This window comes from Bos indicus, chromosome 25, assembly GCF_029378745.1.
Source record: "Bos indicus isolate NIAB-ARS_2022 breed Sahiwal x Tharparkar chromosome 25, NIAB-ARS_B.indTharparkar_mat_pri_1.0, whole genome shotgun sequence".
Classification (NCBI taxonomy): Eukaryota; Metazoa; Chordata; class Mammalia; order Artiodactyla; family Bovidae; genus Bos; species Bos indicus.
This window is the reverse complement of record NC_091784.1, coordinates 36770417-36791024: the sequence shown is the minus strand read 5'-3', so window position 1 is coordinate 36791024 and position 20608 is coordinate 36770417. Positions and strand designations below refer to the sequence as shown.

General features: G+C 66.0%; 1 protein-coding gene across 1 annotated transcript in view; it reads left to right on the top strand.

Moving 5' to 3' along the window:
* LOC139179635 (mucin-19-like) overlaps positions 1 to 19882 on the top strand; it is a 42749-nt gene extending 22867 nt beyond the window's left edge. The window contains 13 exon segments of the mRNA XM_070779253.1: positions 37 to 8603; positions 8725 to 10362; positions 10419 to 14318; positions 14420 to 14521; positions 15459 to 15574; positions 15691 to 15749; positions 16359 to 16507; positions 16892 to 16957; positions 17316 to 17478; positions 17648 to 17839; positions 17917 to 17999; positions 18297 to 18349; positions 18537 to 19882. Coding sequence (XP_070635354.1) covers positions 37 to 8603; positions 8725 to 10362; positions 10419 to 14318; positions 14420 to 14521; positions 15459 to 15574; positions 15691 to 15749; positions 16359 to 16507; positions 16892 to 16957; positions 17316 to 17478; positions 17648 to 17839; positions 17917 to 17999; positions 18297 to 18349; positions 18537 to 18578 — 15130 coding nt within the window. The 3' untranslated portion in view covers positions 18579 to 19882.
* Positions 19883 to 20608: the final 726 nt, after the last annotated feature.

Below are 20608 nucleotides of genomic sequence, written 5' to 3'. Positions count from 1 at the left end.
CGCTCTGGCCAGCCCCTCAGCCACACCCACCCCCAGCCCCGCGGCCGCGGCCTCGGCCACGCCCGCGGCCGCGGCCACCCCCACCACCGGGATCATCTCCTCCGGCCCCACCACCCCCCGCACACACAGCACCTTCCCTGTCCAGGCAACCTCGGCCAGCACGCCGGCCGCCACCTCCATCTTCACCACTCCCCGCAGCACGGCGACTCCCTTCCGCTCCAGCGCCGTTCCCGCCACATCGCTAGGCGCCTCCTCCCCGGCCCCCGGCAGCACCAGGGCCAGTACCACTCCGGCCGAGGGTGCCAGCCCACCTGCCCCGAGCGCCAGTGTGCCGCCCCCGCACCCCACCACCACGGGGACTCCTCCCAGTGACACCGCTAGCCAGCCTGTCGCCACGGGGGTGCCCTCTCCGCCGTCAGTCACATCCTCCGCCACGCCCAGCAGCACACTCTATGCTCCCGCGTCCACCACCTCCACTCCCGTGGCCACCAGTAGCCCCACCGCGTCCACGGGGGTGCCTCGCTCCCCTCCACCTGCCCCCAGCCCAGAGCCCGCCTCCGCCTCCACCCCGCACACCAGCCCTCTGCCCACCGACATGACCACACTCCCCACCACCCACACCACTGCCGGCCCCTCGCCTCCCGCCAGCACGCCCACCGGCTCCACCACGCAGCTCGCCACTCCCAGGGACACCGCAGCCCCGGCCACCTCCCTCACGGCCCCTCTGCCCTCTGCCGCCGCCGCGCACACCACCGGGGCTGCTAGCACCCTCCTGGTGACCACACCCATGCCCACCGCACGGCCCAGCGCTCCGGCCCTCACCTCTTCCACCATCTACCCCGGCGCGAGCACCCTCACTTCCGCAGTCACCTCACCCCTCCCGGCCTCCGCCGCGCCGCACACATCCCCGACTCTCCCTCCCTCCTCGGTCGGGACGGGAGCCCCCAGCTCCGCGCCCGCCACCACCGAGGCCACATCCGCCGGGCCCGCGGCTCCATCCACCACCGCCACCTCCGCCGTGGCCCTCGGCTCCACACTCGCTCTGGCCAGCCCCTCAGCCACACCCACCCCCAGCCCCGCGGCCGCGGCCTCGGCCACGCCCGCGGCCGCGGCCACCCCCACCACCGGGATCATCTCCTCCGGCCCCACCACCCCCCGCACACACAGCACCTTCCCTGTCCAGGCAACCTCGGCCAGCACGCCGGCCGCCACCTCCATCTTCACCACTCCCCGCAGCACGGCGACTCCCTTCCGCTCCAGCGCCGTTCCCGCCACATCGCTAGGCGCCTCCTCCCCGGCCCCCGGCAGCACCAGGGCCAGTACCACTCCGGCCGAGGGTGCCAGCCCACCTGCCCCGAGCGCCAGTGTGCCGCCCCCGCACCCCACCACCACGGGGACTCCTCCCAGTGACACCGCTAGCCAGCCTGTCGCCACGGGGGTGCCCTCTCCGCCGTCAGTCACATCCTCCGCCACGCCCAGCAGCACACTCTATGCTCCCGCGTCCACCACCTCCACTCCCGTGGCCACCAGTAGCCCCACCGCGTCCACGGGGGTGCCTCGCTCCCCTCCACCTGCCCCCAGCCCAGAGCCCGCCTCCGCCTCCACCCCGCACACCAGCCCTCTGCCCACCGACATGACCACACTCCCCACCACCCACACCACTGCCGGCCCCTCGCCTCCCGCCAGCACGCCCACCGGCTCCACCACGCAGCTCGCCACTCCCAGGGACACCGCAGCCCCGGCCACCTCCCTCACGGCCCCTCTGCCCTCTGCCGCCGCCGCGCACACCACCGGGGCTGCTAGCACCCTCCTGGTGACCACACCCATGCCCACCGCACGGCCCAGCGCTCCGGCCCTCACCTCTTCCACCATCTACCCCGGCGCGAGCACCCTCACTTCCGCAGTCACCTCACCCCTCCCGGCCTCCGCCGCGCCGCACACATCCCCGACTCTCCCTCCCTCCTCGGTCGGGACGGGAGCCCCCAGCTCCGCGCCCGCCACCACCGAGGCCACATCCGCCGGGCCCGCGGCTCCATCCACCACCGCCACCTCCGCCGTGGCCCTCGGCTCCACACTCGCTCTGGCCAGCCCCTCAGCCACACCCACCCCCAGCCCCGCGGCCGCGGCCTCGGCCACGCCCGCGGCCGCGGCCACCCCCACCACCGGGATCATCTCCTCCGGCCCCACCACCCCCCGCACACACAGCACCTTCCCTGTCCAGGCAACCTCGGCCAGCACGCCGGCCGCCACCTCCATCTTCACCACTCCCCGCAGCACGGCGACTCCCTTCCGCTCCAGCGCCGTTCCCGCCACATCGCTAGGCGCCTCCTCCCCGGCCCCCGGCAGCACCAGGGCCAGTACCACTCCGGCCGAGGGTGCCAGCCCACCTGCCCCGAGCGCCAGTGTGCCGCCCCCGCACCCCACCACCACGGGGACTCCTCCCAGTGACACCGCTAGCCAGCCTGTCGCCACGGGGGTGCCCTCTCCGCCGTCAGTCACATCCTCCGCCACGCCCAGCAGCACACTCTATGCTCCCGCGTCCACCACCTCCACTCCCGTGGCCACCAGTAGCCCCACCGCGTCCACGGGGGTGCCTCGCTCCCCTCCACCTGCCCCCAGCCCAGAGCCCGCCTCCGCCTCCACCCCGCACACCAGCCCTCTGCCCACCGACATGACCACACTCCCCACCACCCACACCACTGCCGGCCCCTCGCCTCCCGCCAGCACGCCCACCGGCTCCACCACGCAGCTCGCCACTCCCAGGGACACCGCAGCCCCGGCCACCTCCCTCACGGCCCCTCTGCCCTCTGCCGCCGCCGCGCACACCACCGGGGCTGCTAGCACCCTCCTGGTGACCACACCCATGCCCACCGCACGGCCCAGCGCTCCGGCCCTCACCTCTTCCACCATCTACCCCGGCGCGAGCACCCTCACTTCCGCAGTCACCTCACCCCTCCCGGCCTCCGCCGCGCCGCACACATCCCCGACTCTCCCTCCCTCCTCGGTCGGGACGGGAGCCCCCAGCTCCGCGCCCGCCACCACCGAGGCCACATCCGCCGGGCCCGCGGCTCCATCCACCACCGCCACCTCCGCCGTGGCCCTCGGCTCCACACTCGCTCTGGCCAGCCCCTCAGCCACACCCACCCCCAGCCCCGCGGCCGCGGCCTCGGCCACGCCCGCGGCCGCGGCCACCCCCACCACCGGGATCATCTCCTCCGGCCCCACCACCCCCCGCACACACAGCACCTTCCCTGTCCAGGCAACCTCGGCCAGCACGCCGGCCGCCACCTCCATCTTCACCACTCCCCGCAGCACGGCGACTCCCTTCCGCTCCAGCGCCGTTCCCGCCACATCGCTAGGCGCCTCCTCCCCGGCCCCCGGCAGCACCAGGGCCAGTACCACTCCGGCCGAGGGTGCCAGCCCACCTGCCCCGAGCGCCAGTGTGCCGCCCCCGCACCCCACCACCACGGGGACTCCTCCCAGTGACACCGCTAGCCAGCCTGTCGCCACGGGGGTGCCCTCTCCGCCGTCAGTCACATCCTCCGCCACGCCCAGCAGCACACTCTATGCTCCCGCGTCCACCACCTCCACTCCCGTGGCCACCAGTAGCCCCACCGCGTCCACGGGGGTGCCTCGCTCCCCTCCACCTGCCCCCAGCCCAGAGCCCGCCTCCGCCTCCACCCCGCACACCAGCCCTCTGCCCACCGACATGACCACACTCCCCACCACCCACACCACTGCCGGCCCCTCGCCTCCCGCCAGCACGCCCACCGGCTCCACCACGCAGCTCGCCACTCCCAGGGACACCGCAGCCCCGGCCACCTCCCTCACGGCCCCTCTGCCCTCTGCCGCCGCCGCGCACACCACCGGGGCTGCTAGCACCCTCCTGGTGACCACACCCATGCCCACCGCACGGCCCAGCGCTCCGGCCCTCACCTCTTCCACCATCTACCCCGGCGCGAGCACCCTCACTTCCGCAGTCACCTCACCCCTCCCGGCCTCCGCCGCGCCGCACACATCCCCGACTCTCCCTCCCTCCTCGGTCGGGACGGGAGCCCCCAGCTCCGCGCCCGCCACCACCGAGGCCACATCCGCCGGGCCCGCGGCTCCATCCACCACCGCCACCTCCGCCGTGGCCCTCGGCTCCACACTCGCTCTGGCCAGCCCCTCAGCCACACCCACCCCCAGCCCCGCGGCCGCGGCCTCGGCCACGCCCGCGGCCGCGGCCACCCCCACCACCGGGATCATCTCCTCCGGCCCCACCACCCCCCGCACACACAGCACCTTCCCTGTCCAGGCAACCTCGGCCAGCACGCCGGCCGCCACCTCCATCTTCACCACTCCCCGCAGCACGGCGACTCCCTTCCGCTCCAGCGCCGTTCCCGCCACATCGCTAGGCGCCTCCTCCCCGGCCCCCGGCAGCACCAGGGCCAGTACCACTCCGGCCGAGGGTGCCAGCCCACCTGCCCCGAGCGCCAGTGTGCCGCCCCCGCACCCCACCACCACGGGGACTCCTCCCAGTGACACCGCTAGCCAGCCTGTCGCCACGGGGGTGCCCTCTCCGCCGTCAGTCACATCCTCCGCCACGCCCAGCAGCACACTCTATGCTCCCGCGTCCACCACCTCCACTCCCGTGGCCACCAGTAGCCCCACCGCGTCCACGGGGGTGCCTCGCTCCCCTCCACCTGCCCCCAGCCCAGAGCCCGCCTCCGCCTCCACCCCGCACACCAGCCCTCTGCCCACCGACATGACCACACTCCCCACCACCCACACCACTGCCGGCCCCTCGCCTCCCGCCAGCACGCCCACCGGCTCCACCACGCAGCTCGCCACTCCCAGGGACACCGCAGCCCCGGCCACCTCCCTCACGGCCCCTCTGCCCTCTGCCGCCGCCGCGCACACCACCGGGGCTGCTAGCACCCTCCTGGTGACCACACCCATGCCCACCGCACGGCCCAGCGCTCCGGCCCTCACCTCTTCCACCATCTACCCCGGCGCGAGCACCCTCACTTCCGCAGTCACCTCACCCCTCCCGGCCTCCGCCGCGCCGCACACATCCCCGACTCTCCCTCCCTCCTCGGTCGGGACGGGAGCCCCCAGCTCCGCGCCCGCCACCACCGAGGCCACATCCGCCGGGCCCGCGGCTCCATCCACCACCGCCACCTCCGCCGTGGCCCTCGGCTCCACACTCGCTCTGGCCAGCCCCTCAGCCACACCCACCCCCAGCCCCGCGGCCGCGGCCTCGGCCACGCCCGCGGCCGCGGCCACCCCCACCACCGGGATCATCTCCTCCGGCCCCACCACCCCCCGCACACACAGCACCTTCCCTGTCCAGGCAACCTCGGCCAGCACGCCGGCCGCCACCTCCATCTTCACCACTCCCCGCAGCACGGCGACTCCCTTCCGCTCCAGCGCCGTTCCCGCCACATCGCTAGGCGCCTCCTCCCCGGCCCCCGGCAGCACCAGGGCCAGTACCACTCCGGCCGAGGGTGCCAGCCCACCTGCCCCGAGCGCCAGTGTGCCGCCCCCGCACCCCACCACCACGGGGACTCCTCCCAGTGACACCGCTAGCCAGCCTGTCGCCACGGGGGTGCCCTCTCCGCCGTCAGTCACATCCTCCGCCACGCCCAGCAGCACACTCTATGCTCCCGCGTCCACCACCTCCACTCCCGTGGCCACCAGTAGCCCCACCGCGTCCACGGGGGTGCCTCGCTCCCCTCCACCTGCCCCCAGCCCAGAGCCCGCCTCCGCCTCCACCCCGCACACCAGCCCTCTGCCCACCGACATGACCACACTCCCCACCACCCACACCACTGCCGGCCCCTCGCCTCCCGCCAGCACGCCCACCGGCTCCACCACGCAGCTCGCCACTCCCAGGGACACCGCAGCCCCGGCCACCTCCCTCACGGCCCCTCTGCCCTCTGCCGCCGCCGCGCACACCACCGGGGCTGCTAGCACCCTCCTGGTGACCACACCCATGCCCACCGCACGGCCCAGCGCTCCGGCCCTCACCTCTTCCACCATCTACCCCGGCGCGAGCACCCTCACTTCCGCAGTCACCTCACCCCTCCCGGCCTCCGCCGCGCCGCACACATCCCCGACTCTCCCTCCCTCCTCGGTCGGGACGGGAGCCCCCAGCTCCGCGCCCGCCACCACCGAGGCCACATCCGCCGGGCCCGCGGCTCCATCCACCACCGCCACCTCCGCCGTGGCCCTCGGCTCCACACTCGCTCTGGCCAGCCCCTCAGCCACACCCACCCCCAGCCCCGCGGCCGCGGCCTCGGCCACGCCCGCGGCCGCGGCCACCCCCACCACCGGGATCATCTCCTCCGGCCCCACCACCCCCCGCACACACAGCACCTTCCCTGTCCAGGCAACCTCGGCCAGCACGCCGGCCGCCACCTCCATCTTCACCACTCCCCGCAGCACGGCGACTCCCTTCCGCTCCAGCGCCGTTCCCGCCACATCGCTAGGCGCCTCCTCCCCGGCCCCCGGCAGCACCAGGGCCAGTACCACTCCGGCCGAGGGTGCCAGCCCACCTGCCCCGAGCGCCAGTGTGCCGCCCCCGCACCCCACCACCACGGGGACTCCTCCCAGTGACACCGCTAGCCAGCCTGTCGCCACGGGGGTGCCCTCTCCGCCGTCAGTCACATCCTCCGCCACGCCCAGCAGCACACTCTATGCTCCCGCGTCCACCACCTCCACTCCCGTGGCCACCAGTAGCCCCACCGCGTCCACGGGGGTGCCTCGCTCCCCTCCACCTGCCCCCAGCCCAGAGCCCGCCTCCGCCTCCACCCCGCACACCAGCCCTCTGCCCACCGACATGACCACACTCCCCACCACCCACACCACTGCCGGCCCCTCGCCTCCCGCCAGCACGCCCACCGGCTCCACCACGCAGCTCGCCACTCCCAGGGACACCGCAGCCCCGGCCACCTCCCTCACGGCCCCTCTGCCCTCTGCCGCCGCCGCGCACACCACCGGGGCTGCTAGCACCCTCCTGGTGACCACACCCATGCCCACCGCACGGCCCAGCGCTCCGGCCCTCACCTCTTCCACCATCTACCCCGGCGCGAGCACCCTCACTTCCGCAGTCACCTCACCCCTCCCGGCCTCCGCCGCGCCGCACACATCCCCGACTCTCCCTCCCTCCTCGGTCGGGACGGGAGCCCCCAGCTCCGCGCCCGCCACCACCGAGGCCACATCCGCCGGGCCCGCGGCTCCATCCACCACCGCCACCTCCGCCGTGGCCCTCGGCTCCACACTCGCTCTGGCCAGCCCCTCAGCCACACCCACCCCCAGCCCCGCGGCCGCGGCCTCGGCCACGCCCGCGGCCGCGGCCACCCCCACCACCGGGATCATCTCCTCCGGCCCCACCACCCCCCGCACACACAGCACCTTCCCTGTCCAGGCAACCTCGGCCAGCACGCCGGCCGCCACCTCCATCTTCACCACTCCCCGCAGCACGGCGACTCCCTTCCGCTCCAGCGCCGTTCCCGCCACATCGCTAGGCGCCTCCTCCCCGGCCCCCGGCAGCACCAGGGCCAGTACCACTCCGGCCGAGGGTGCCAGCCCACCTGCCCCGAGCGCCAGTGTGCCGCCCCCGCACCCCACCACCACGGGGACTCCTCCCAGTGACACCGCTAGCCAGCCTGTCGCCACGGGGGTGCCCTCTCCGCCGTCAGTCACATCCTCCGCCACGCCCAGCAGCACACTCTATGCTCCCGCGTCCACCACCTCCACTCCCGTGGCCACCAGTAGCCCCACCGCGTCCACGGGGGTGCCTCGCTCCCCTCCACCTGCCCCCAGCCCAGAGCCCGCCTCCGCCTCCACCCCGCACACCAGCCCTCTGCCCACCGACATGACCACACTCCCCACCACCCACACCACTGCCGGCCCCTCGCCTCCCGCCAGCACGCCCACCGGCTCCACCACGCAGCTCGCCACTCCCAGGGACACCGCAGCCCCGGCCACCTCCCTCACGGCCCCTCTGCCCTCTGCCGCCGCCGCGCACACCACCGGGGCTGCTAGCACCCTCCTGGTGACCACACCCATGCCCACCGCACGGCCCAGCGCTCCGGCCCTCACCTCTTCCACCATCTACCCCGGCGCGAGCACCCTCACTTCCGCAGTCACCTCACCCCTCCCGGCCTCCGCCGCGCCGCACACATCCCCGACTCTCCCTCCCTCCTCGGTCGGGACGGGAGCCCCCAGCTCCGCGCCCGCCACCACCGAGGCCACATCCGCCGGGCCCGCGGCTCCATCCACCACCGCCACCTCCGCCGTGGCCCTCGGCTCCACACTCGCTCTGGCCAGCCCCTCAGCCACACCCACCCCCAGCCCCGCGGCCGCGGCCTCGGCCACGCCCGCGGCCGCGGCCACCCCCACCACCGGGATCATCTCCTCCGGCCCCACCACCCCCCGCACACACAGCACCTTCCCTGTCCAGGCAACCTCGGCCAGCACGCCGGCCGCCACCTCCATCTTCACCACTCCCCGCAGCACGGCGACTCCCTTCCGCTCCAGCGCCGTTCCCGCCACATCGCTAGGCGCCTCCTCCCCGGCCCCCGGCAGCACCAGGGCCAGTACCACTCCGGCCGAGGGTGCCAGCCCACCTGCCCCGAGCGCCAGTGTGCCGCCCCCCGCACCCCACCACCACGGGGACTCCTCCCAGTGACACCGCTAGCCAGCCTGTCGCCACGGGGGTGCCCTCTCCGCCGTCAGTCACATCCTCCGCCACGCCCAGCAGCACACTCTATGCTCCCGCGTCCACCACCTCCACTCCCGTGGCCACCAGTAGCCCCACCGCGTCCACGGGGGTGCCTCGCTCCCCTCCACCTGCCCCCAGCCCAGAGCCCGCCTCCGCCTCCACCCCGCACACCAGCCCTCTGCCCACCGACATGACCACACTCCCCACCACCCACACCACTGCCGGCCCCTCGCCTCCCGCCAGCACGCCCACCGGCTCCACCACGCAGCTCGCCACTCCCAGGGACACCGCAGCCCCGGCCACCTCCCTCACGGCCCCTCTGCCCTCTGCCGCCGCCGCGCACACCACCGGGGCTGCTAGCACCCTCCTGGTGACCACACCCATGCCCACCGCACGGCCCAGCGCTCCGGCCCTCACCTCTTCCACCATCTACCCCGGCGCGAGCACCCTCACTTCCGCAGTCACCTCACCCCTCCCGGCCTCCGCCGCGCCGCACACATCCCCGACTCTCCCTCCCTCCTCGGTCGGGACGGGAGCCCCCAGCTCCGCGCCCGCCACCACCGAGGCCACATCCGCCGGGCCCGCGGCTCCATCCACCACCGCCACCTCCGCCGTGGCCCTCGGCTCCACACTCGCTCTGGCCAGCCCCTCAGCCACACCCACCCCCAGCCCCGCGGCCGCGGCCTCGGCCACGCCCGCGGCCGCGGCCACCCCCACCACCGGGATCATCTCCTCCGGCCCCACCACCCCCCGCACACACAGCACCTTCCCTGTCCAGGCAACCTCGGCCAGCACGCCGGCCGCCACCTCCATCTTCACCACTCCCCGCAGCACGGCGACTCCCTTCCGCTCCAGCGCCGTTCCCGCCACATCGCTAGGCGCCTCCTCCCCGGCCCCCGGCAGCACCAGGGCCAGTACCACTCCGGCCGAGGGTGCCAGCCCACCTGCCCCGAGCGCCAGTGTGCCGCCCCCGCACCCCACCACCACGGGGACTCCTCCCAGTGACACCGCTAGCCAGCCTGTCGCCACGGGGGTGCCCTCTCCGCCGTCAGTCACATCCTCCGCCACGCCCAGCAGCACACTCTATGCTCCCGCGTCCACCACCTCCACTCCCGTGGCCACCAGTAGCCCCACCGCGTCCACGGGGGTGCCTCGCTCCCCTCCACCTGCCCCCAGCCCAGAGCCCGCCTCCGCCTCCACCCCGCACACCAGCCCTCTGCCCACCGACATGACCACACTCCCCACCACCCACACCACTGCCGGCCCCTCGCCTCCCGCCAGCACGCCCACCGGCTCCACCACGCAGCTCGCCACTCCCAGGGACACCGCAGCCCCGGCCACCTCCCTCACGGCCCCTCTGCCCTCTGCCGCCGCCGCGCACACCACCGGGGCTGCTAGCACCCTCCTGGTGACCACACCCATGCCCACCGCACGGCCCAGCGCTCCGGCCCTCACCTCTTCCACCATCTACCCCGGCGCGAGCACCCTCACTTCCGCAGTCACCTCACCCCTCCCGGCCTCCGCCGCGCCGCACACATCCACGACTCTCCCTCCCTCCTCGGTCGGGACGGGAGCCCCCAGCTCCGCGCCCGCCACCACCGAGGCCACATCCGCCGGGCCCCGCGGCTCCATCCACCACCGCCACCTCCGCCGTGGCCCTCGGCTCCACACTCGCTCTGGCCAGCCCCTCAGCCACACCCACCCCCAGCCCCGCGGCCGCGGCCACCCCCCACCACCGGGATCATCTCCTCCGGCCCCACCACCCCCCGCACACACAGCACCTTCCCTGTCCAGGCAACCTCGGCCAGCACGCCGGCCGCCACCTCCATCTTCACCACTCCCCGCAGCACGGCGACTCCCTTCCGCTCCAGCGCCGTTCCCGCCACATCGCTAGGCGCCTCCTCCCCGGCCCCCGGCAGCACCAGGGCCAGTACCACTCCGGCCGAGGGTGCCAGCCCACCTGCCCCGAGCGCCAGTGTGCCGCCCCCGCACCCCACCACCACGGGGACTCCTCCCAGTGACACCGCTAGCCAGCCTGTCGCCACGGGGGTGCCCTCTCCGCCGTCAGTCACATCCTCCGCCACGCCCAGCAGCACACTCTATGCTCCCGCGTCCACCACCTCCACTCCCGTGGCCACCAGTAGCCCCACCGCGTCCACGGGGGTGCCTCGCTCCCCTCCACCTGCCCCCAGCCCAGAGCCCGCCTCCGCCTCCACCCCGCACACCAGCCCTCTGCCCACCGACATGACCACACTCCCCACCACCCACACCACTGCCGGCCCCTCGCCTCCCGCCAGCACGCCCACCGGCTCCACCACGCAGCTCGCCACTCCCAGGGACACCGCAGCCCCGGCCACCTCCCTCACGGCCCCTCTGCCCTCTGCCGCCGCCGCGCACACCACCGGGGCTGCTAGCACCCTCCTGGTGACCACACCCATGCCCACCGCACGGCCCAGCGCTCCGGCCCTCACCTCTTCCACCATCTACCCCGGCGCGAGCACCCTCACTTCCGCAGTCACCTCACCCCTCCCGGCCTCCGCCGCGCCGCACACATCCACGACTCTCCCTCCCTCCTCGGTCGGGACGGGAGCCCCCAGCTCCGCGCCCGCCACCACCGAGGCCACATCCGCCGGGCCCGCGGCTCCATCCACCACCGCCACCTCCGCCGTGGCCCTCGGCTCCACACTCGCTCTGGCCAGCCCCTCAGCCACACCCACCCCCAGCCCCGCGGCCGCGGCCACCCCCACCACCGGGATCATCTCCTCCGGCCCCACCACCCCCCGCACACACAGCACCTTCCCTGTCCAGGCAACCTCGGCCAGCACGCCGGCCGCCACCTCCATCTTCACCACTCCCCGCAGCACGGCGACTCCCTTCCGCTCCAGCGCCATTCCCGCCACATCGCTAGGCGCCTCCTCCCCGGCCCCCGGCAGCACCAGGGCCAGTACCACTCCGGCCGAGGGTGCCAGCCCACCTGCCCCGAGCGCCAGCGTGCCGCCCCCGCACCCCACCACCACGGGGACTCCTCCCAGTGACACCGCTAGCCAGCCTGTCGCCACGGGGGTGCCCTCTCCGCCGTCAGTCACATCCTCCGCCACGCCCAGCAGCACACTCCATGCTCCCGCGTCCACCACCTCCACTCCCGTGGCCACCAGTAGCCCCACCGCGTCCACGGGGGTGCCTCGCTCCCCTCCACCTGCCCCCAGCCCAGAGCCCGCCTCCGCCTCCACCCCGCACACCAGCCCTCTGCCCACCGACATGACCACACTCCCCACCACCCACACCACTGCCGGCCCTTCACTTCCCAGCAGATATACCTTGTTATTGTCCACTAATTTACCTTCATTCACTCCTACCGCAACCACAGATCCAGGCTCCAGTTCCACCAGCAATAGAAATGGCCTCTCTACATTTACATCCAATATCCTCTCTCCCTACGCCACTTCTCTTCGTTCACCTCCTGGCCGTTCTGTCATCACTTCCTGGACAGCAATCACCCGTCTGACAGACACTCCAAATTTAACCACCTCAATCACAGCCCCTCTGCCCTTGCCCTCCACTGCAGAATCCACCCAGTCTGATAGCACACCCTTGGTGACCACAGTCATCCCCACAAAAGAGCAAAGTGCTCTGCACATCACCTCTTCAACCACCTTGTCTCCTGGGAACATTGCCAGGTCTGCTTCCACTGCATCTGTGTGTAGCTCCACTATTGTGCCGACATCCACGCCTGTACCTGCCTCCTCTGACAGTATAGAAGTGTCTACCTTGTTACCAGCCTCCACCCAGTCCACATTCATGAATTTTGCTGGTTCCTCCACCTCCAAGACCGACCTCAGCTTGACACTTTCCCTGTCTGGCACCTCCCCCCCCACCACTCATAATATCCCATCTTCTCCCCCTACCCATAATACAGGAACAGCCTCTAATATCGTGACAACCTTGTCCATTAGGCCCAGTGAGACATCTTTGTTCCCTAACATCCAAAGTACAGCAACTCCGTTACTCTCTACCAGCATTCCAGTTCCATCTTTAGGTCATTCTCTCATGCCTAGCAGCAGTACCTGGACCACTCAGGCAGACAATACCACCTCACATAAAATTAGCATGTCTAATTCAATGCAGGACCCCGCTGAAACCACTTTGGCACCCACCACCACTGATCTACACCTGTATCAGTCCAGTTCCTTGGGACTGTCCTCCACTGTAGCTTCTATAGGAACAGCCATGATGAGGGACACAACCCTGCTTGCTTCGTCCACTTTGAGAACCACAGTTACTCCTATCAGTACCCTTTCTGTAGAGTCTCTGACAACAGATATTACTTCTATTTCTCCCATCACATCCTCAGCCACTCAAACAAGTGCAGCCCATTTTCAGACATCTCCAGTCTCTATGCCAGTGACCAGTAGTACCTTGACAGCATCCAGTTCGCCTGTATCATTTCCATCTTTCCCAACCACAGAACCAGTACCCACTGAAGTCACAGCCTCCACCCCTCTGTTTACCCCACCCACGATCCCTGCCACCCAGTCCACGTCCACCCCTCCATCTCCGACTGGGACGTTAACCACAACCAGAACTGAGGTCACCACTCCCACGCATACATCTCCCCCTGCCACCTTGATCACAGCACCATCTAGCACTCCCTCAACCACAGAAGTTGCCAAGACTGGGACCACAAACATGGCAACAACACCCACCTCCATAACAGCTCTCGGTACTTCAGGTGTTTCTCCCTCTTCAGCTTTCCCTATATTGAGTACTTCTACTAATGCGATAAGTACCCCTTTTGGTACCATCATCTCCTCTTCAACACCTGCAATAATGTCATCTTCCATTAGCCCAAGTTCAGAGGTCTCTACAACAAGTAGTTCTTTTTCTACCTCCTCTCATATGTCCAGTGCAGAGAACACAGGCCCTTCCTCTCTCACTGCTTTTCCCACCTTTTCATCAATTGAAACGACAAAAACTTCTTCCACCGTGACTTCCCTAATGACATCTCCTACCCAGACGACCACCATGCTGACTCTGTCTTCCACCACCCCGTGTCCAGAATCCATATCAGTTACAATAGTGTCTGCTTCTCCCACTACACCATGTGTCGAAGTGAGTCCAAATGCTGAAGTTACCTCTATGCCCACTGTCCCATTATCAGTTTTTACCTCTACTACTGAGATGGTCACCTCTCCCAATTCCACAAGTATGACAACTCTGTTCCCTGATAAACTGGGTACTTCTCCTCCCATGCTGGATACTAACCCCTCCAACAAGACTGCTGCTCCTAGTTCTATCAACATTGGAAGAATTCCCATCAACATGGTTTTCCCGAGCAAACTAAGGCCTAATAGTGGGACCTGGATCAATTCCAACTTTGTAAATACTCGGCCTGTGCCTGGCCTCATTACCTCCCCACGCATCGTGAAACGTCGAGGGAGATCTTCATCTTCCATGATGGCTACACGCAAGTTGACACCTCAAAGCCTACCGATCACCAGAGTTTCACGGATACTGGTGGACACCAAGACTCTCTCTACGCATACATCTCGCTGGACAACTTTGACCACTACTCAGATGACCACACAGTCTAGGTTTATCAGCAGCCCAGGTTGGATCTCCTGCCTATTTTTTATCCCTTCTCATTCCCTTACTGAATTCCATGAGCATGGTCAGTCCTGGCCTGAACTTCCCTTTTCACTTGCTACCCAGGCATTTGTGACAATGGTGGCACCTGGACGCAGGGCCAGTGCTTCTGTCCCCGAACTTTCTATGGCTCCCACTGCGAGTTGGCTGCCAGAGAGATATATCTGGGTGAGTTGCTTTTTGCACTTTCTCTTGGGAGGTGTCACTTTAATGAGACCAATCATTTTGCCAAATCTCTTTATCCCTGTTTTCTCCCTCATGCTCTCTTCTACCCCATACCATACCTATCCTCCACTCTTACCTCCAGGACGTTACTGGGGCCACTCTCTTTTCCTAGGACCTCCTCCCAGTCTGTGTTGCTAATTTCTGCTGTATCAAATTACCACAAACTCAGCAGATGAACCATGCAAATTTATTACTGTAGAATTTTGTAGATTAGAAGTCCAACCTGAGTCTTGCAGGGCTAAAATCAAGGTGTTGGCTAGGGCTGGGTTCTTTTTGGTAGCCCTAGGGGAGAATCAATTTCTTTGCCCTTTCCACATTCTCCAGCCTCCTACATTTCTTCCTCAAGGCCCCCTGGCTACATCTTTGATGCCAGCCACATTGCATGTCTGTTCCTTTTTTCCATACTTAACATCATCCCCTGAGTGGTTCTCATTTCTTCTGAGTCCCTCTTCCCCTGCTAAGGACTCTTGTGATTACACTGGGCTCAATCATATATTCCACGTTAGTTTTCCCATATTAAAGTCAGCTGATTAGTACCCTTAATTCTTTCTGCCACTTTAGCTCCTCCTTGTCATGTAGCATAATATATTTCCAGGTTCTGGGGATTAGACATAGACATCTTTGGGGCCACTATTCTTCTTCCCACTGGGACAGACTAGAGAAAGACTACAGAACTGACTGTGGGACATCCCACTTCCAGTATTTCTCACATCTCAGGACAACACATCCCAGAAATCCTACCTTCTTCCTTCTGCTATTCAGTCAGTCCTCAGGGAACATGGAGAGGGGCAGTGGGAGCAGCTTCTGGGTTAGGGTGGTGGTGGTGATGTCAGACAGGAATGGACGTTGAAGTGACCAGAGCAGGGCATGTTGTGTACAGATATGGTGGACAGTGAAGTGGGCATGGAGGTGTCTGTCAACCAGGAGTTTTCCCTGGACCTCGATGACAACAGTTCTAAGGTCTACCGGGATTTCACGAACACCTTCCGGGATCAGGTGAGGAGGAAGGGGTGGGGGAATTCAAAACTCAAATGACCTTGGAGTGGAGCTTGGGCCTGGGGGTGCCCTCTGATTGGAGGTTCAGATGTGAGCCAGGATCCTTCGCATTTCAGATAAAGAAGATTTACCAAAATGTGCAGGGGTTCAAGGAGGTGCAGATCCTTTCTCTGAGGTAGGACCCCTTTCCGGGGCTGTGGAGGCAAGTGTCAAGTGTGTGTGGTGGTGGGTGGGGAGCACAAAGAAGGGCCAAGGAAGCCATCCCTTGCTTTTGGAATCATTCAATGTCATAAAGAGAGGGATGGACGGAGGAGGCAAGAAAACTACTCCATGGAGGGTGTTTGGGGATCACTTTCAGGATTCATTCCTCTGTAGGAGGGATGTCTCCCCTCTCCTTGAAGCATGCTGGATGCAGAATGATTGGGATCTACAGGGGGGTGGTGCCTGAGGCTTTGTGCCTGGTGTCTGGACCATAGCTGGTCTCTCTGGTTGGCAACTGGTCTAGTGGATGGGTCAGCAAGAGGGAGGCAGAGAGCCCAGAAGGGCCTGGTTTGATTATGGCTTGAGGGAACACAAAGAGAATGTCAATCATTCCTTGTCCCGCCTACCCAGGCTAGCAGCCCCTTCTGGACATAATCCGTCTGGAATCCCATCTCATTGCCTCTGCCCCTTCCTGCCAACACCTGCATAGCTGTGGCTGGTCTGGAAATGCCCTTCTACAGTTGTATGGTGGCCTGGGCCTGGGCCCCTTTTAAGGCTCTCTGCACCCCACCCCTGCCCCCAGGAATGGCAGCATCGTGGTGGAATATCTAGTCCTGCTGGAGTTACCCTTCAGCCCCCAGCTGGAGGAGGAGTATGAGAAGGTGAAGGTGGCCTTGAAGGAGGAGCTCCAGAATGTCAGCCAGGATGGGAACAGCTGCCAGAATGACCAAGGTGAACAGAGGCTGGGGGCCTGGGGCTGGAGGGAGGGGTCAGGGTCACAGCCACCATCCCAGCCTGCTCCAACTCACACAGGGGCCTTCGGGGGGCAGGTGTCAGCCCTGTGGTACCTCAGGCAGGATAGGAGAAGAGAGACAGGTCCACAGAAAACCGGGTCAAGGGTGAGCCTAAGGAAGGGTTGTCAGAACCTAGGAGCTGCAGAAGAGAGAGTTGCTCAAGGTCTCCCGGGTGGCTGAGGACCCCTGGCTAATCAGGGGACATGAGGGAGGCCCAAGGAGCCTTCCTTCATGGCCCACCCAAACCTCCCCCATACTGACAGAGCGCTCTCTGCCCCTTCCTGTGCCTCCCCCGATTCCACCTGTGCCTGTGGCCCCCCAGTCCTGTGTTTTAAGCCTGACTCCATCAAGGTGAACAACACCACCAGGACGGAGCTGTCACCTGAAGGTGAGAGGTGGGGCAAAGGGCTGAGTGGCCCCAGGTGGCCGGGACCCCTCCCACAAGGGACATCTGTCCGTTGGAATTCCCAAGGAGGAGGGGAGACCTTCTGGGGACGCAAGTGGTACCGACCTGGCAGGGCTGCCTCTCAGGTCCTTGTTGGTAGCTTCCGCGTGGGGAAGGATCAACAGGGAAGGTGAGGAGAGGGTGACGAGCCTACCCTGCACTCATCTAATCCCACGGTCTACCCGCTGACACGCCACCCGCGGAAGTGCAGTCCTCTACCGATTTTCAGAATTACCATAGCCAGGCCCCAGAGTAGAGTGAATGAGGTCTTTACGTCTGCAACCCCCTACCTACCCCCCAGCCATCTGTCGCCGCGCTGCTGCCGAAGGTTTTGAGGATTTCTACTTCCCTTTCCTGGAGGAGAATCAGCTCCGCTGTGTCACCAAATGCACAGCAGGCGTGAAAGGCGCCATTGACTGCCATCAGGGCCAATGCATTCTGCAGAAGAGTGGTCCTTCTTGCCGGTGAGGTCCCGCCCACAGCCAGCTGGGCCAATCATCAGGCCCCTCCGGCTCCGCCCCCTCGTCTCCTGGTGGAGCCCCGCCCACTTGCCAGGACCTGGGTTGTCTAGGGGCACTTATTGTCCTGGCGCGGGAGGTGGTGAGGGTGTTGACCTGTGACCCCCTCCTCCAGCTGCTTCTCCACGGACACGCACTGGTTCTTGGGCCCGCGCTGCGAGGTGGCCATCTCCTGGAAGGCGCTGGTCGGGGGCCTGGCGGGAGCCGGGGCCCTGCTTCTGCTGCTGCTGGTGGTGGTGCTGAGCGTGTTCGTTGTGCGCTCCCGGAGGAGGGACAGGCAAGGCCGAGGCAGGTGAGTGAGCTGGGGGTGAATGGGTGAGGGGAAAGGCGTCCCAGACCAGGTTACCCTGCTCTGACAACGCGGCGCCCTTCTGGCAGGTCCAGGGACGACAGGAAGTGGTTCGAGACCTGGGATGAGAGTGCAAAACCGGCTTTTTCTAACTTTGCCTTCCAGGATGACAGAAGAGGTGAGTCTGGTCTCCTGGAGAAGGTGGGGGCTGGAGGGCACTTCCCTGGGCACCATTTTGGTCTGGGCAGACCAGAGGACTTCTCTTGTCCAAGACAGGCGTCTACCTCCTGCCCTAGAGTTTGCTTCCCTGCTTCCACGCACCCCTCTAAGGCCCAGGTCCTGCACAGGCCCTCCCTGCAGGGCAGGCCCAGGGGCCCAGGAACGCCCTGAGGCCCTACCTTCCTCACTTTCCTTCCCTCCCCCTTTTACTCCCCATCTCTTCCTCTTCCTCCCCCTGTTCTCTTTTCTCTCTCAGTTAAAGATAAAAATTTCTCTGTGGCCTTGGACACCATGGACACCAATGCCAGGGTGAGGGGTCGGGATGGGTTGATGGTAAGGAGCTGTCACAGGTCCAGCTCCTGATGCCCCTCTCCCAGGGCAGGGGGCTGGCTGGGACAGGAGGCAGTGACCTCCTAGGTCACTGCCTCCTGTCCCAGCCAGCCCCCCGCAGGATGGTTCCTTGTTCTCACTGCCCGTCTTGTGAATTCTATGGCAGGTGCATATTCATAGACCTGAGGTGGTCTCGTCCTCAGTGTGAGCCCACACAGCTCTCTCCACCTGCCCGGACAGCGGAGAGAACCATCTGCACTGCCTTTGGAGAGATGGCCGCGGGCTCGTGCGGCTCAGTCTCCTGGTTTCCTAGGGCATAACAGACCTCCGCCTACCCTCATCCTTCCCCCAACTTGGGTGAAACCCACCTGGAGACCCAGTTCAAATCCACGCTCTTCCACTGTGGGACCTTGGGCAAGTCAGTAACTTCTCCGAACTTCGGTTTTGTCACCTGCAAAATGCAAGTGGCCACTCCTCTGGTACTTCCTGTTGTTTATAGTGAAACCAGATGTCTTGGGTCCGACCTCTGTCCCCATGCACCTTCCTGTGTCGGCCTTCGTGCTCATATGGCTTCACTCACATCCCCAGTCCCCGTGTCCTTCCCCGAGGCTCAGGCCTCTGCCTCTCCTTTTCCTGTGCATCCCTACTGCCAGCCAGGTCCTCCCCCCCGTACCTGTAAGCAGCCTGCAGCCTGTCCCAGCCTCCTACCCTGTCCTTCTGTAACTCCCTGCTGCGCCCCTCCACCACTTCTTAACCCTCTCCCCTCTGAACCTGCTGCTGCTGCTGCTAAGTCGCTTCAGTCATGCCCGACTCTGTGTGACCCCATAGACAGCAGCCAACCAGGCTCCTCCGTCCCTGGGATTCTCCAGGCAAGAATCCTGGAGTGGGTTTCCATTTCCCTCTGAACCCACTTCTTCTTAAGTCCCTCCTCCCCCACAGTCCCACCCTGTGTCTCCCTGTTTCCATACTTTCCCCTTCCTCATCTTTCTACCCTCAATCCTAAATCCCCCCTGCCCCCCACATCTCCATGCCTCACTCCTAAATCCTCCCTCCTCCCCACCCCCTCTCCCTAGGTAGGTACAGATGCCCTCTTCATCTTAGGACCCCCAACTGGGGTTCCCTAGGCCAGGTCCCCCATTCTGAGTCCCCATCCTTCCAGTCACCCCTAAGGGCCCTGGATCCCGGTGGGTGGGGGGTGGCAGGTAGGTTCCTAGGTCCCTGAAGATGAGGAGAAGAGGGGACCTGAGGTGAGGAAAGCTCCCTCAGCCCCTCCTCCCCATTCCCCTAACTCTCCCTCCTCTCCCTTAGTGCCCCCCACTTCCTCCCCCTCCCCCTCCTCCCCTCCCCACTCCTCTCCCTGGCTCAGCCCCATCTCTGCTGTAACCTGTGAAGCCAGGAGCCCAGCCTCCTTTGTAGGAAGACCTCACCTGGGGACAGGAAGTCTGCAAGTCTCCAGTTCACCCAATTGATCATAATATAGCATTGTAGTTTAATATAGCATTTTCAAAGAAACTGCTGTATGTCTTTTTCTTTCTAATGCTCTGGTCTCTTCACTCAGTTGAGGAACAAGGATATCAGAGGATATGTCTAGGGGCCTCAGAGTGCTGGTTTCTCCCAGGAAGGAAGGGGTCCATGGCTGGCTCTCTGGGTCCATGACCATCCTCAAAGGGAACATCAAGGTTGGAGGACCCATTTTTCTCAAGGAGCAGGTGGGAGTCTGTTGGGTTTGTTGTCTGTTCCCCCAGACGTTAAGAGTCCAGGGCTGGCTCAAGCAGGTGGGCGACTCTGGCTAGGTCAGTTTCCATTGGTTCTGATGGGTAAGCCTAGCTCCTCCAAAGACCGGGAGACTCCATAAGACCTTGGGGTCAGGGTGAGAGCTGCTAGGGTATTGCCCCAGCATTCTGAGGGGCGAGAGCCAGGGCAGGATGAACTCTGGGGGAGAAGGAAGGTGATGCTGTCTGCAGTTTCCAGGAACCTCACACCTCCACCCCACTCCTACACCCAGAGAACTCTCCAGACGGCAGGAGATGACAGCAGGATACTGCCCTCCTCTGCCAGGCTAGGGCCTGAGGGCATGGGATTCCCAGACCTCAGCTGTGGTCAGAGAAGGTTAGCGTTTTCTGAGCAGCTCACAGGACCCACAGTCCAGCACAGCCCCAGGCCCCAACTTTCTGACCACTAATGCAATACTGCCTAGTTCTTTTGGTTTAGAGAGAAATGTGTTCTCTTTCTTTGGTC